The 17,212-nt window shown below is 41.1% G+C and overlaps 1 protein-coding gene across 8 annotated transcripts in view; it reads right to left on the bottom strand.

The window, feature by feature from the left end:
• NRP1 (neuropilin 1) overlaps positions 1–17,212 on the bottom strand; it is a 142,071-nt gene that overhangs the window by 85,209 nt on the left and 39,650 nt on the right. For all 8 annotated transcript variants that reach the window (XM_067702423.1, XM_067702413.1, XM_067702439.1 and 5 more), the window contains one exon: positions 1,385–1,566. In XM_067702423.1, coding sequence (XP_067558524.1) covers positions 1,385–1,566 — 182 coding nt within the window. The remainder of the gene's footprint in view (positions 1–1,384; positions 1,567–17,212) is intronic.

The following is a 17,212-nucleotide window of genomic DNA, read 5'->3' as shown; positions in this document are numbered from 1 at the left end:
GTGGATTTAGATAGGTCAAACAGCTCTCAACACAAGGAAATATGTCCATATGTAATCATGTGAACACACTGAGGTCCTATGTCTGCTGTTATTTCTACTAAAGGTTTTCTGAGCACGTGCCCAGATGAATTTCTGAAGAAAGTTCTCTCCATCTATCCATATTTATATGGGACAGTACCAGATTTCTTTGACATTTAAAGAAGTTGTGCCAATGCTCCCAGAAACACTTAAAACTCTCTTTTTGGTTATTCTCGGTGGCCACCGACCCAGAGGATCTTAGGCTTTTGTATTTGGTGTGGCTGGATTTCTTTTCTATTAAATAAAGCTCTTTCTCCTATATTCCAGGACAATACATTTAAATCTTGAGCCTCTGTCCCTGGAAGGTCTCCCGCACATTAATGTCCACTTAAAAGGGGAGGCTGGATTGAGCACACAGCAGGAACCTACAGGCTGTTGTGAAAAACAGTGACATCCAGGTAAAGCTACAATTCGTATCAATTGATATGTGTGTTGAATTCCTCAAAGCTGGGAGACTGTGCATTCTCAGATTCTATCCCATCCCAATATATACCATTGTGACTGAAGATCAGTAAGTGATTATTCTGCAGAGGGCAAGTGATAATTAATTTGGAAGGGGAATGCCATTTAAATGCAGGACGATTTTGCTTCCTCCAGGAAGTTCTTTCCCCAACCATGCCTCCCATCAACAGAAAGCCTCTTCTTCTTCCAATAGCTTTCGAAACTCTAAGGCTAGTGGACTAGCGCTTTGCTTTTCCTGGGAAATACCAGTTTTGAATTTTGCAATAAAATAAAGCGAAGAGGCAAGAGGGAGGGGATATGGGGATATATGTATACGTATAACTGATTCACTTTGGTATACGGCAGAAACTAACACACCATTGTAAAGCAATTATACCCCAATAAAGATGTTAAAAAAAAGAATAAACTTAAATGAGGTGTTAAAAAAAAAAAGGGAAGAAGATGTACGTGACTTTAAGGTAAGAGGGACTCATGCATTTTTAACTAAAGAAATGAAACTTCAAGAGTAGATCAAACTTATTTTTGAATAGGAAAGATAAGAATAAATGTTCTTCAAGGAGTTTTACAGAGTGTATACCTTATAAACACTGGTCAGCATATTAGAATGATGAAATTGTGATGCTTAAAATACATTTTAAAAGTTTTTTTAAACATGCTTCCTCCATACACTGGGTAATTTTCCTTTGTTTAAAGTATTTTCCAACATTTTTGTAATGGGAACATATGACTTTTTACCAAAAGTTTAAAAACGTTACTCCTTGTCTCTCTTTTCACTTTGTCTCTTGCGAGCTCAAGCAACGTTAATGACCACTTAGTCACACTTGTTCTCCTGTAAGTTACTCACCTCTCTTGAAAATTTCATAACGTATGGAAAATCCTGCCCCGTGTGTCTCATAATCAGAGACAAACTTGATAAAGAGAAATGGCCCTGAAGACACGACAGGAGAAGGGGCAATCTTTCCACAGAACTTTCCCCATAAACGCCCATTTTCATTCTCTCCATCGATGACTTCCACGTAGTCATACCTAAGACACAAAGATGGAAGAAAACATCAGGTTAACGAGAAAAGTCCTTTTAATTTCAGTAACTTAGAAACCAGCATTCTCCACCACCATCTGTCAGGAGCAAAACTGCTATCTGCATTCACTGCTGGATTTCATGGAGAGGGAAAGAAGTCTAGCAAAATGAAATCATTAAAATGGACTACATCATGTCCATATACATCATCTGGCAACACAGAACTATTAAGAATAATGGTGTCCATTATACTTGCAGACAATGTCAGTTAAAGTAACCAATTAACAAGAAAAAGGAAAATCTCATGAGCACAATTCTCTTTTATTAAATTGTGTTCCTTTGTCTGGGGTTGGGGGGTTGTCAATACATAATGCTATGCATTCTTTTCAAACTGTGAAGTTCTTTTAGGAATTCAAAATGTCTCCTTGGCTGGAGCTCTCCATAAATAATACTTTGATTTCTGTGAGCGACCCTCTAAACATATGGCCACAGAATAATAAACAGATTCTTTACTATTTAACTCAATTCCACTAAGCTCCAGGCTTCTTAGAAGAAAAAAAAAACTCTCTCAGTATCCACTGTGGTCAAAACACAGATCATCTTTTCCCCAAACTACAACTTGAATTGCAGAACATAATCTCTTCAAAGAAAAAAGTTTATTTAAAAATGGAAAGTAACTCTATTTACTACCAGCCTTATTACCTTTAAAGGAATATTGTCATTTGAAATGGAAATATGACACACTTGAAATCATCAAAGTGATATGATTTTTAAAAATTCAGGCTTAATGATACACTAAGCAGACAAATGATGAAGGAAGTAGCAATAAAATATTACCCTAAAGATTGCACTGAGATAATGCATGTGTCTGGACCATTTTTTTCACTAAAAGGTGGAAATCCATCTCCAATAAACTAGCATTCCCCCAGGAAAACAGGAAGACTTTTTTGTTCGGCATTATCTATTTCTTAGTGTCTTGCTCTTTCTTTTCGTTTTATTTGCCAAGTCACCTAGGAGCCAGATAATCTGATTTGTCTTCCATACTTCTAGAACTGACGTGAAGACATTACAATCCATTCATTGCAAAACATTATTTCTGTGTTTAACTTGGTTCAAAAGTCCTGGGATATATTAATTTCAGGAACGGCTAAAATATGGCAGTAACATAAACTGTATCTGGCGATTTAAAAGAGATCAAAGTGTGGGAAATCTTCATGATGACCAATGTCATCCTTAGCAATCCTTTGCAAACTGTCCAGGACACATGACTTATGTTTATGTAAAGTCTCATGAGACAACTGCAAAGATGCTATCAAGAGTTAAAGTGGATAGCTTAAGGCTCTCTAAATTAAAAATGACATTACCTCATCAGTCAAAATTGTGCCAGCTTTGTGTATATCAAGAAGAAAATAAAGCTGACACTGAATGAAGAAGCACTAGTGTATGTGAATTATTGTAGTAACTGAATTTCCTCTGCTGCATCTGCTGATTCCAGGAGTCAAATCACTGGCCGGCTAGCATCGCTGTCCCTTTGCAAAACTATGGAGCTACACAGAGGAATTGTTTGTTTCTCTAGACACTGGGAGATGCTTTGCATGTTAAGACAAGACAAAGAAGGAGGATGAAGACAGCGTTACCTTCAAAATCCTCAGGGACTTTTTACAGTCAACTGAGGGCAGCTGGAAAGAACCCCATCTCTGTACTCATGAAAGCCTCACAAGTTGGCATTTATGCAGTAATTCCTTTTATCTCTGCTGCTTCATTGACCAGACAGGTCTGCATGGTTTGCCCCACGCTTGCTTATAATTTAACTGTGATTTGAGCCGTTGACTGCGTTTGGCCTGGTGACTGTGCGTCCGGCTCTGCTCTATAGGCTTTTTACTTGCATCTCGACATGGTCTGAATACTAAGTGGCCGCATCCTAGTGCATTTTGCCTTCCAGACACAAATAAGAGAGGTGTGTCAGGCATTCTGAAGAAGTAAGGGCATTTCTGTGAGGAGACCTTTCTCCCAGGTATGACAGAACTCAGCTATTACACTGCTGGGGAATTACAACAGTGGATGAAGCCAGTCTTTTAATTCACATTATCTTCTAGTAGTAAATACTAGACTCTCCCCTTGGCAACAGTAAAAGCTATTTTGAAAAGGGGCAGAGGGACTGGATGCTCTACCCAGCAAGAGATAAATCGTCGCATCTTAAGTGCCAATTTTAGGCAATGGGATTATTCGGGGATACAATAGTTACATTTATAAACTGGGATGCTGCTATCACTTTAGCACTTTCTACCATCCACCAGGGCCCCCAAATGTATCACAGATAGCAGTTCATGTAAATATTCAAGAGGGTGTATGCGTAAAAATTGCAAAGGGTGATACTGCCAAGGAAGTTAAGAAAGCAGCTTGCTTCTCCCTCTGGAGTTGAGACCAGTTCCACCCCATAAGTTTCTCGCTGGCAAACATGGTGCCAGGAATGCAGCTGGTGTGCCAGCATCCCTCCCCGGAGACTAAATGTGTCGCCACAGCGACGCGCCCCGCCTGCACTGGCCTGAGGCCCAGGATCCTGAGTTTGCAAATTTCGATCCCCCAGACGGCTGCACTGCTCTGTTACTGCTGCCGGCGCGGCAAGCACCACGTTCCTTGGGATGTTAAGATCCTCAGTCCTGGAACCAAAGACCTGAGCAGGTGAGCCTGGAGGTACCTATCCGACTCGCATCCCGAACCGACAAGCACAGGCTGCGGGAGGAGATCTGGGGAATCCTGGGAACCTAATTCATAAAAGCTAGAGGAGGGATCACAAAGTTAACCCGTCTGTCCCTTTGGAGCCCGGCTCTGGAAAAAGAATGTTTCCAGGTGACCAAGAGGCTGCGTCTGGGTCCAAAGTGCACCGCCCACCTGTGCAGGAAAGCCTTCCTCAGACCTCACCTCCCCACATTTCATCACAGGAACACCAACATCAAGTGGATTTAGCCATCTTCTCATCCCTCTCTTTTTTATAATTAAAAAAAAAAAAATTATTTTTGGCCGTGCCGCGCAGCCTGTGAGATCTTAGTTCCCGAGATCAAACCCGGGTCCACTGCATTGGAAGCATGGAGTCCTACCCACTGGACCGCCAGGGAATTCCCCCTCACTCCCCATCTCTCTTCATCAATCTTCTACCTTAAACCTTTCCCTTTCTGCACTAATAATGGTAAAACAGCCCACCTTTAGTGGGAATAAGGCATAGATCTCTCTACCTAAGCTTCTTACAATTAAAGACACTTTCTCAAGGTTTCAGTTTTCGGGTGTGCGGCCCTGGGTGGCTCTTCCATGAGTATCCCTGGCTTTAAGCTCGTGCTTCTCAGGCCCCACGCCTTCCTGCTTCCATAACCCCCGCTCTCACACTACCCAGGTATATGTGGGTGGTGAAAACATTTTGAATCCTAATACTAATCACGAGTTTAGTTTCCCATAAGAGTGATAAAAGAATAAAGATTTCCTTCTAAGAATTCTTGAAAGGATTACTCAGAGATTTTTTTTTCTTCTTCTTCTGGAAAGTTTGAATTATGGTTTTAGGAAAATGGCCAAGGAAAGGGAAAAGTGATGGGAAAATGAGAAATGTCTTCAGTCACTAAAGAGTGCTTTGGGAGGCTTTCTAGGTATGCGGTGCTGAATAGACGAACAGCACACTTATACTTAAGTCGGGTTTTCTCCTGTGAGTACAAATGACCCCCGACTCTATGGTGGGGTCTGTTAATGGGAAAAAAACCCCGAATCCTCTACAGGGTGTTGTCTGTACGGGGAGCTACCGTACCAACCCCCTCACAGCTTCTGGACATTCTCGAGTTGTTAGGAAGGGGGATTTTAGGTAATGGTGTCTTTTTAATCTCCTTCCAAGAGGCTCTCCCCTCACACGCATACGTACGTTAATAATGGAGAAATTCGATACCTGACATCATAAACCAGAGTGAGAAATGATGTTGGCTAAAATAATTTTCACCTACAAAAATGTGTTTCTTTGGATCTTTGGTTTATTTTACAGAAGGCATTAATAGCTATCCCAACTGAACAAGCTGTAAACGATTACTGTATTGTTGTCCAAGAATTACCTTCCTTCTTCCCCAGAAGAAAACAGATTTTTTTTTTCCTCAGAGTATTAGAAAGAGGAGTTGGATATAAAAATATACGATGATGGAGTATGGAGGGGCCAATTAGCTCGCATCGGTGTTTCTGAGCAGTTTTATATGACCCACTCCCTAACCATTCTGGTTTCTTTGCAAGGTTCTAATCAAGATAAATATATGAAAAGCCTTTTATAAGGTTCATAGACTCATGTAGTAAAAGCATTTTTAGAAATCTATTCAAAAGAAATAATCTGGAATAATGTCAAATATGTATGCAAAGAGTATTGCCTGAAGCTTTATAATGGGAAAAATGGAAATAAGGCCTACAGGAAGAAGAAGGAATTTACGTACATTCATATTGAGGAATATTATTCAGCCATTAAAAAGCATGTTCAACAAAAGATTTTTTATAACAAAGGAAAAATGCTTATGATAAGTAAGTGAAAAAAACTTTACACCGTATCTCCTCAATTTTCATTCATATGAAGTAAAAGAACAGGAGGGAAATATGCAAGCTATTAACAAGTGTTTTTCTCTGGGTAGGGAGATTATTTCTGTATTATTATTTCTGTATTTTTCAAGATGTTTACAATGGACAAGTACTCTTTCTTAATCAAATTTATTTTGAAAGCATTAACTACTTATATATGAAGTAGCAAATCAATACCTTATTGCCCAGCTAACAATTTTATATTTCTTGCTCAGAAAACACTATCTTTTTTGATGTTTCATTTGGAAATAAATCAAAGGCTTTGCCTTTTGTTTTTAAAACAATGGGATCAATGAGGCTCCTTGTGTGATACATTTTTGGGGAGTACTAGAAAGTTAAAGTGAATCTGATTTGATCTCATACTTTCTGAAATGCTGGCAGTAATACCTGCCATTTGTACAGTAACTTCCCTGTTACAATATACTCTCAGATCACTGTCTAACACGGTCTTTACAGTAATCCCAGGAGAGAGATTATTAGGTGGTACCATCTCAGAAGGAGCCCAGAGCAGTAGAAGCACTGGGTAAGAGACACATGAATGAAATCATTAGTATCTTTTCCACATTGCCCAGTCTGGGACAAGTTTGATTCTAGTATCTGCTCTTGTTACTCCCTTTCATACGTATTTTTCGAGGGTGGGAGATGGGTATGGCTTATTATTTTAGAATTAGTCATGAACAACTGGTCAACTGGTCAATGTTGCTAGAAAATGCCACATCAATGAACACTTCATTGGTGGTCTTCTTAACAGTGTGCTTAGAGCTGTACAAACAAGAATCCTGGTGTTTGCAAAGGTATATGTGCAGGTGTGCATGTGACAGATAGAGACAGAGACAGCGGGAGCCCTGGCCTTTCAGGAGTCACATGAGTTGAAAGTTTCAGTGGAATTGATGGTGGCCACTGCATGGGATTCCTCCTGGAGCTGTCCTGGCCCTCCAGCTCAGGCTAATGTTCAGGGACCACGTGGCTAGAACCCAAACCCAGTCTGGACAACAGAAATGGGAGTGGGGCTGAAAGGTAGCTGTGATTTCGTTCTCTCCCTGGTGCCAGCACCTGGGCCTGGACACAGATGGCTCCACTAAAGACGGGGCGGAGGTAGAGCCTGCATCCCCAGGGTGCGTAGGTGGGAAGGGCAGGACCTTCTGACGACCCCCAAGTCTGGAGCCAGCCTGGTGCAGCACCCCCAGGATGGAGCTGGCAAAGCCGAGATTCAGAGCTGGGGAGAGGGCCTGAGTTGGCGGAACGGCGGAGAATCCCGCAGCACTTTCAGAGGAACAGAGAGGCTGGGCTGTGACCTAGCTGCTGTCCCTCCAGCTCCCGGGCCTAGGGTCAAATACCAATTTCTATGAAAGTCATTCTAAATCCCTACAAAATTTTAAAATTTGTACCGTGAACTGATATTTCTTTGTTTATTACATTGGTATAGTCCCCTTTCAAGTTTGTTTCTAGGTTTATAAAGTAATTGTTGCTTCATTAAAATAATGGCATATATTTTTCCTAGATATATATTTGTTCATATAGATATTATCTTTTTCTTCCTATATGCACACTCTGCGGATTATGAGCAGGGCCGTAGGACATTAGCCTCGACCTGGGGCTCATCTGCATTTGTTAGAACACTTTCTAAATTTCCGTTTTTCTTACTTCTGTTCTAGTAGTACTTTCCATACACCCCGTGAGCCTAACTTCTAATCCACAGCATTATCACTTCTCTACCTGTCGTGTGTTTATGCGTATTTGCACGAAGTAAAACGCTCTTGACACTGTCTGCACTTTTTTCCAGTTGGGGGTGGCTGCCCGTGAGACATTGGGGTAGCAGGTTAGCATCTGAGTGGCATTTCCACTGCCCCACCATCCAGTTCCTTCACTGATCTTATCACCCAAACTCAGGCTCCAGCTATGAGGAGACCGAGGAGGGTCTAGCGTCTACTGAACTTCAAGATGAGCACAAGTGCCAGGGTGCAGGTACAACCGCTGGCTGGCCTGGGCCACGCCACAGAGCCCAGGGGAGCCTGGTGCTAGACGACCAGGCAGCTTTGCTCAGTGGCTGCTGGATGTACTTCAGCCAGACCATCTCTCCAGCAACCTACTCCACTGATGGGAAATGGGACGTCAAACATCTCACCTTTCTTGGAACAAAAAGTTGCTGCCAACACTGTCTTTCGTTTAATGCCACTGGCCTCCTCAAAGGCCCACATGGTGTTACTCTTGTTACTCGTGCACAGGCTTCCAGATCGTTCTCCTCCAGGAAGTTCCAATGCCATAGAGTCCACCTGACACCTCTGCTGTGCGGCTCCTCTGATTAAAGCTCAAGAAAGATTTCTATATGTATGATGGTCAGATAACCCCTTCTCAAATAATCAGAGTACAGTAAAACTCACAAAGCTGATCTCACACATTAAAATTTTCATTTTTAAGCTTGTGTAATGCCTCAGGGCCATAATAATGAATATCAATAATTTTACTGCAGCCATAGAAAAATGGATCATGAATAGGTTAGATAATAACATAATATGTATAAGAGCAAACAGTCCCAGGAAATGAGGTATTACAAAAGTAAAGAAAGAAATATTTAAGGAAAAACTTTTACTGGAGTGAAAAGAAATATTAAACGGTTTTCACTGTAGTAATACAAAGGGATAATCAAAGGCAGTGGGTCACAGCTGGTGAAGACCAACTGGAAAGAAAGAAACTGAGATAATAAACATTCAGCAGGTAGTGGACAGCTTCCAGCTGCTGCATAACAAGTCACCCCAAACGTAGGGGCTTAAAACAGCACACACTTATTAGCTCATAGTCTGTAGGTCAGAAGTCTGGTCTGGCCTGGCTGGGGTCCCTGCTCAATGTATCACAAGATGGAAATCAAGTGTCTGCAGGGCCGTGTTCTTATCTGAGTTCTGTGTCTTTGTCACAGCTCACACTGCTGTGCCGGAATGCAGTTTCCTGCAGCTGTGGGACTGCAGTCCTCATTTCCTTGCTGGCTACCAACTGGGGGCTGCTCTCAGATCCCCAGGGCCACCCACCTTCCTTGCCACACAAGGGAGCTGGCCCTCTCCAGCTTCAAAGCCAGCAACAGAGACTTTCCCTCCCATTGGATTCTTCCTCTGCTTCAAAACTCCTCAGGAAAAGCTGAGTCCCTAGTGAGGGTTCACCTGATTAGGCCACGCTCACCCAGGATAACCTCCCTTTCTCGAGGCCAACTGATTTGGCAACTTAATTAAATCTGCAAAATCCCTGTACAGCAGCACCTAGATTAATAATAGGTGATTGAGTGACTGGGAGAAGATGTGTGTAACCAGGGGCCGAGGATCTTGGGATTCTGCCTATCGCTCAGACCCAGCTCTGGATGGACGCATGGAGCTTGGAAGCTGCAGTACAGACCCAAGCAGCAGGGATTGTCCACTTACATCCCCTGGCAGGGCAAAGCCTAGAAGGATCCAGGGTAAGATGAAGGGCTGGGGTGGGAAACTGCACAAGGCTGGAAGCTATTTCAATGTTCTCAGCTCCCATCATCAGCTGTTGGTTTGAAAGCCCTCAGCCAACCATGGTCCTCGCCTGCAGAAAGGAAAGCAGGGTTCTGGAGAGAGTCACGCTCTCCTGATTGAAGCAAAACAGACACTCCGAGATTGTCCAACACATATGTCTAGAGACAGAAGAGTGATAATAGCTTAATTCAAAAATAAATATATAAAAGAACTCAAGACATGTGGTGTAAAATAATGGTCAAAATATATATAATTTTCACGGAAAGTGCTTCGAGTTTGAATTTCTCATTTCTGAGGAATCTCACTTTATAATTAAGATTTACTGGCATGGAAGATAAAAAATCCTTCACATGGGGAAATATCTTTAGGGTTTAACTCCGATTATGAAATCCAAAGATGCATTTCAAACGGAAGACCAGGGACGCCTCCTTTAAAACAACTACACTCCGAGGTAATGGAGTCTTCCAGTGTCAAACTTGCAAAGTTCAGTATTTATAGAAAAATTCACATGCCTTTAATTACCATAAATTTGGTTCCCAAGTAAAACGGTGCCGTCTGGAAGATATTAACATCATTTACAACTTGTTCGCCTCCCTATTTCATAGAAAAGTTTTACTTCTTGCCAACTTTCCACTGTTCTCAGGGAAAAAAAAAAGAATTACTTTCATGGATTGTCTCAAGATGAGTTTATATAGCTAGTCAAACCATCAAAAAGTGACAGAGGGGAAGTCTTGGACACATTTACTTCCTTCTTATTTACTTTAAATACTTATATCTTTTTTTTTTTTTTTTTGCGGTACGCGGGCCTCTCACTGTCGTGGCCTCTCCCGCTGCGGAGCACAGGCTCCGGACGTGCAGGCTCAGCGGCCATGGCTCACAGGCCCAGCCGCTCCGCAGCATGTGGGATCCTCCCGGACCGGGGCACGAACCCGCGTCCCCTGCATCAGCAGGCGGACTCTCAACCACTGCACCACCAGGGAAGCCCTAAATACTTATATCTTTAAGTTTTTGGTTTTTGTTTTAAATAAAGGCTGTTCTCTCCTCTCTGTTCCTCTTCTCTCAGGCTTCTCAGGGGGATAAAGTGGAGAGCGAGCTCAGGTGTTAAAAACTGGGTTCTGATGTGGGCTCTGAGCTTCAGGACTCACTCCTGCACCTTTTATCTATCAAGAAGCGCCACCATTTTTGACCTCCCACAAAGTCTCAAAGGGAACAGTGGGGCAGGAGGTGCCACCTGCCTGGCCAACCATCAAATTAGCCAAACTGGGACACAGCTGCGGTTAAGTCCTCACACTCAGTCACTGACTAGCTGAGTGTCACTAACGAACGTCTGTGGGCCTCAGTTGCTCACCTGCAAAATGGACAAAATGATAATTAAACTTACAAGATAACAGGGAGGACTCAGTGAAATACTACACGGTGCTGTCCCCTTCCAAGTGGGGCCGGAATGCAGGAGAAGCAAAGAGACAAATGCACAGAGAACCCAATGGAGCACAGCTTTACTTTCCCAAAGGTATATATTACACAGTTCAAGACAGACTGTAGTTTAGGTAGTACAGGAAGTTTGGCTATTGTTATCTCCCTGGGGGATCTATCAGTCAGAAGATGACTAACTCTCAGAAGATGACATAACCTGATACTCTGAAAAATACTATTTGGAATGACAGCACGTCTTGTCCTAGTACTACCACCAAAAACCAGTCAATTAAACCCATAGTCAGAAATGGAGTTAAAGAAAATATATATACTACAAGACTTTTTTTTTTTTTTTAAAGAAATCACTAAATCCGTTAAGTGTTTCCACTGATGTACCCAACTGATTTAATGATCTGCGACTGGATTAGTGCTATCAGCATGCAGTGCTGAATTTGCTCAGAAAGCCCCCTCAGTTGGTATGGTGGACGCACCAGGGGACAACTTCCAGTTCTGGAAAAGCAGTGACTCTGCCTTAAGGCATAGCAGGATCATAATCTGCAAGTTTCCTTTTCAATTATTTGGAAAAAGAAATAAAGGCATAATTCCGTTTTAGACTATAGGACCTAATGTGCTAATTTTAAGAGTTAAAAAAAAATCCTCCTGATTAATTAGTGATTATTCAGTGGGGATCTAGGTAGTTTGCTAATCAGAGCTGCAGGAACAAATGCTGGCAAATACTCATTTTTTAAAAGGCTTTTTTTCTTTCTTTCTTTGCAGTAATTACAGTAGAACCTTTTCAGCATCAGGTAGGTGAGATTATTCATCCTGGAGTGGGGAAGTTCCTTAGTCTGTAATGACAACCCATTTTTTTTCTGAAAAAGTGGAAAGCAAAAAATGCTGAAGAAAAATGGGTCTAGTGACAGACAGATGTCTCTTCCTTTTAGTGACACCGATGGTGAGAGAAAGGTTGAGCTGACTTTTATGATGGCCAGTTGGCACCAATCCAAGTCAAAATGGTGCTATTCTGTTCAGTAGACCCTTAAGGTTTACTTAAGAGTACAAACCCCTGAGCTAACCACAGCCAAGAAATATGAAGCTTTTAGATACGGGCCTGATTCATGTATGGTGCTAGAAAGAAACGCACAAGAGAAAAATAGATCATGGCGTAGAGAGAGTTTCTTAATCCCTCGTGTTTATTGAAAGCAGCGTTCTGTTTACCGTAAGTCATGTTTAGAGTCCGAAGCATTCATGCTTAGGGTATTTGTTCTTTTTTGAATTTTTCACTATTTAGAATTCTATTAAGTCATAAAGCAGGTGTTTCAACTGCAGATGACTGGGTTACTAGTAGTCTTACTAACTAACCTAGGATATATTCTGTAACCCCAAGTCAATTTGTGATACAGGGAATAATTTAAATAATGAGAAATATATCATGGACATAAAATACTTCAAGTGTCAACCAGGGCTTTTTTTTATGTTACAACATGGAAATTAGTTAAAAAACAAAATATGCAGAGAATCATTGGTTATTGGCCTAAACATTGGTTTGCATGATTTTTTTCTTATTGCTGACTTGCTTTACAGACTAATTAATTGGTATAAAGCAAGCCTTTAATTATCTCTGTGTTAGGAACAAGCTCATGGAGACAAGAAAAGATTTTAATGACCTAGGTGGCCTCATGATTTATATGGGTCTTGAGGAGTAATTGTGTGTTTAGAAGAAAGGAAAGCAGTGGCCATAAACTTTACCGGTAGCCTAAGACCAGAAGTACCCTCCTACCACATAAAGGGTCAGCTTGCAGAGATGGCTCTGTGCTTGGAGCATGGATTTAACCCAACCAGGAGATCATATAGCCCTCATCCTACCATCTAAAGCACTCCCCAGTCCCAAAGCATCTTTATGGTAAGCTTAACAGAAAGGAAAAGGGAAAAGGGTCAAGTTAGCTAAAATAAAACATTGCATAAAGGGAGCATTTTCAAACACATGCTTCTCCTAAGCACAGCACAAGCTAGAGAAAGGTATAAAAAGTTCCCCTTGATAATACTAAAGACTCAGCTGTAAAAACAAGACAGGTAGGCATAGGAGAAAGCTGTACTCCACCTTCCTTACTTTGACTAATTATTTCATAAGGAAAGGAGATGGTTTTTTTCACCGAAAACCAGAATACATAAAACAATTTAACATTTCACAGCCTAAGTTCTTTGAACGGTCTTAATGTAGAGGGCTAAAGTTCACTGCGCTTTATATCTATAAAGTTTATTAAGAGAACTGACAGTGTACAGTCACAGGGAGAGATAGGAATAAGGCAGTCTTCCGCATTTTGGTTCTTGATTTGAGGGCAAATAAGTGCTCATTTACAAATACATGACAAAACAGATCCTTTGAGAATCTTTTTAGGGGAAACATTTAAAACATTGCAGCTCTTGAAGTTGTATTACTTTAAAAATACCCCATATTTCAGATATTTCATTAATTCTGATTGCATTTCCCTCTTATAATGGCAAATTACCTAGATTACATTATTATTGTTTTCATCACTTTCCGATCTTGTTTGCTGTTTTTTTTTTTTTTTTTAAGTAGGAAGCAGAAATCGTAGGAAACTGGCCCTAAAATGTGTCCCTCAGAATACTAGTCTTATGAAATGCTTCTGAAAAGAATGTTTTTTCCCCAAAATCATTTGGGAACACTGCACATCATAATGTTCCTTCTGTGAATATCCATAATTTGTGTCAGTATAAGGCTCTGAGAAGTCCCATGGGTATGAAACCTTGATTTAACTTGGTTTAACCCAACATATACCAATTTCATTGATCATAAGACCCTTTTATTACACAATAGAGGTGGAACTCGTGTTGGCCAGAAAGTATTTTCTACATGCTATTTTGAAAAGTCACTTACTTTGCACTAGCCACAGGTCAGAAATAATAAAAAATCCAGGGAGGAAGGGAATCAACTTCGTAAATGATGACATAAATTTGGGAAGATGGAGATAAATTTGGCAACCTAATCCTTCTCCTATTCTGCCTTACATGTTAGAAATTTAATTTGAATCAGTGCTTTGAAAAACTGTTTTAGCGACTGTTTCTGACAGTCGGTGCCGATACATAAGATACGTAAATACGGTGCCGATATGTAAGACTGTGCCTATACTCAGTAAAAGGGACTCAACTGACGCTGACAAATGCACTGAGCATGGCTGAATCCGGAGTCTCTCTGAGCAAAGGAATCAGGAACACACTGGTTTTACTACCTAGTTAATGTTAAGGTGAACACGATGAATAGAACTAGCAAAAGTTTACCGTGGGAAGAGATCTAAGGGATACATTTTATAGATGAGAAAACTGAAGCCCAGAACACTGAAGGAACTGCATATTTCAAATCCAGTTAACACAAGAATCAGAACTTTCTACAGTATTATGATGAAAGATGAACCATTGCATCTCATTTTTAGGAGATGATGAAAAGGGTCTCTATGATCATCAGGGTCTACTTCTAATTTGAGATTTCCACCAAGGGATTTCTCAGCCTTCTTCAAAAACCTCCAGGAAGAGGAAACACACTGAGTCCAGGCAGGGAGTTTGGCCCATCTTCATTGCCTGGCAATGATCCCAAGCCTTCCTGACTTTGCCTCAGATCTGTTCCCTCAATAAATGTTTCTTCATTATTTAATGCAGTTTCCACCCATTGATCCTAAGACCACATTTAGTTCCTCTTGCACACGAGAGCCTTGCAGCTCTTTAAGCATAGCCATCACGCCCCTCATCCCTCACTTTGTTAGTACTGTAAGAAGAGAAAAATTCCAAGAATTCATTTATTAGATCGACACACAAAAAAAACAGGCAAAACACAGATAACTATAGAAACTTCTCTAATTGCTTGAAGGCTGATGTGACATCATTATTTTAGCAACCCAGGGATGCTGAGAACTTTGAAAGCATGTATCCATTTCAAAGGCTCTATAACTGAGTTTTGGGGACTTGGGGTGGTATCTGTGCCACCAAGGGCAGGGTGGAGGGCCAGACTTCTATTCTCCTCTCTTTCCAGAACCTTCTCTGCCTTCCTTCTCCTCCATCCCACATGCTCCAGACTCTGCCCTTCTTACTGATTTGGGACTAGGTGATCTAGAGTTAGGGTCTTGTCCTGGGAACGAAAAACCAGCTCTGGGGAGCAAGGATCCAGGAAGGTGTGAAGCAGAAGGAAGGGCTGATCCAGGACCCCCCGTGGATGGAGCCAGAGGTCAAAAGATGCCTGGGTGACAATTTAACACAATTTCCACATCGACTTTAAGTGTTGGCTTTCTGATACTAAAGATAAAATTTAATTTATCCTGATGATTTTTCTTTTACAAACTAAGTATGCCAGCCAAAATCTCCAAATTCTGGACAGAGAACATTCCTCTTTTTGTAACTGTTAACTTTCGATGTTGAATTTTCTCTTACTGCTTTCCTCTTCATACTACTATGTAATTCCATACCAACTGATAGTCCCTTTAACACCTTTCTGTGTGTGTAATATAGTAAGATTATTGCTGCCTTGCAAAAATGTCACTGATCTAGGACACTTCCCTGAATGACTCAGATTGTAATTATTCTCTTTCCCAGACAGAGACAAAATACCCATTTTCACTAGTTAAACACACACACAGCCTCCATAATCTTTTAAACCTTAAAATAGGCTTTTGTAAATTTGGAAGTCAAATGGGCTTTCTATCAATGACTTACTACTGAATTCCTCCCTAATTATTCACTGATGAATGTACACTCAGAAACACAGGTTAACAACAGTTCAAATACTACCGAAGCAGAAGTAATGTTGGGTTTGGCAGTCTTTACATATAATAACTTCAACTGGAGGTTTCTCTAATTTTTCTTCGTTAAAATCCAATGTCTTCAAACATACTTTCCCCTTAATGTGTGACAGACATGTCAAACACTGGCTGGGTAAATGTTTGAACAGTAATAATATTGATCTCTTCAATGGAAATCTTCCATACAAATGGTAGAAGACCATTAGCAAAAGCTTTTATTTTTTACTCCCATTATGCTTTGCAATTAATGAAGAAAGTATTCTTAGCATGTGTGAAATACATACACACACACACATATATATAATTTGTGGTAAAAAAGTAGTAATAGCTTATATTTATATACAAGCTTATAATTGCTTATAATTATATATACAGAATTTTTGGTGAAAAAATAGCAATAGCTTATAATTATATATATAAAATTTTCGGTGAAAAAAGTAGTAATAGCTTATATATATGTAGCACTCTTTTCTGAATAGCTGAGAAGGCTTTTATGCTTGTCCTTGGGGTACAGGCTTGAAAAGAGAGAGTGAACCGGTAGCATCCTATGACATGTGAGGATGTCTTTTCTGCAGTTGTGTCCACATCACTCCTAGACCAGCCGGTCAATTTTGTCAAACCACTGGCTTCACAGGCAACTCATTACTGAATTCACTAGTGAATCAACTGAATTAACTCCTGAATGGTTTGCCCAGAGTCACCCAGAGCACCTGGAATGGAGTCCAGGGTCTGAGTGGTGGTCCAGACAGAGAGCTGACTCCTCGCCCCTGGGTCTGGACCTCGCTGTCAGGGACTAGAGGTAGCACTGGTGCTGGGGGCTGGGGGGAGGTAAAAGAAACGGAAGCTGTGCCAGGGGAAGGTAATCCGAGGACACTTCTATAGCAGCGCATCTTCCACGGCCTCCAGACTGTGCTCTCCTATTTCACAGCTGCAGGGCTGTCTCAGGAAGGCTGTAAGCCCAGGCTTTGCTAGGGCTGCAAACAAAACGCAGCATTTCCTTCTTGCTCTAAACTGAACTTTTAAAAACAGTGTTTAAACCTGGTTAATATGACTTTTGATAATGGCCCTAAAAAAAGTCAAAAGATAAAACATGAATCCTAGAAGATAAATGGCAGAGTAAAAAGGAAATTAGAAAGGGTGATTTGGAGGTCAAATGCATGTCCAGGTACTAGTTGCAGGGTTTTCATTTTAAAGCACAAACTGAAGGAGCCATGCCCTGGCTAGTCCTGGGGACTCCGTGACGTCTCTGACCAGTTACCACCCTGGGATAGTGTTAACTCTTCTGAAGGTCAGGGACAACTGCCCTGATGTCCCCCATCTAAGGATAACTGCACAGAATTATTCTGGCATCTCTTCCC

Source organism: Pseudorca crassidens, chromosome 1 (genome assembly GCF_039906515.1).
Source record: "Pseudorca crassidens isolate mPseCra1 chromosome 1, mPseCra1.hap1, whole genome shotgun sequence".
Lineage (NCBI taxonomy): Eukaryota > Metazoa > Chordata > Mammalia > Artiodactyla > Delphinidae > Pseudorca > Pseudorca crassidens.
This window is presented reverse-complemented; position numbering and strand designations above follow the sequence as displayed.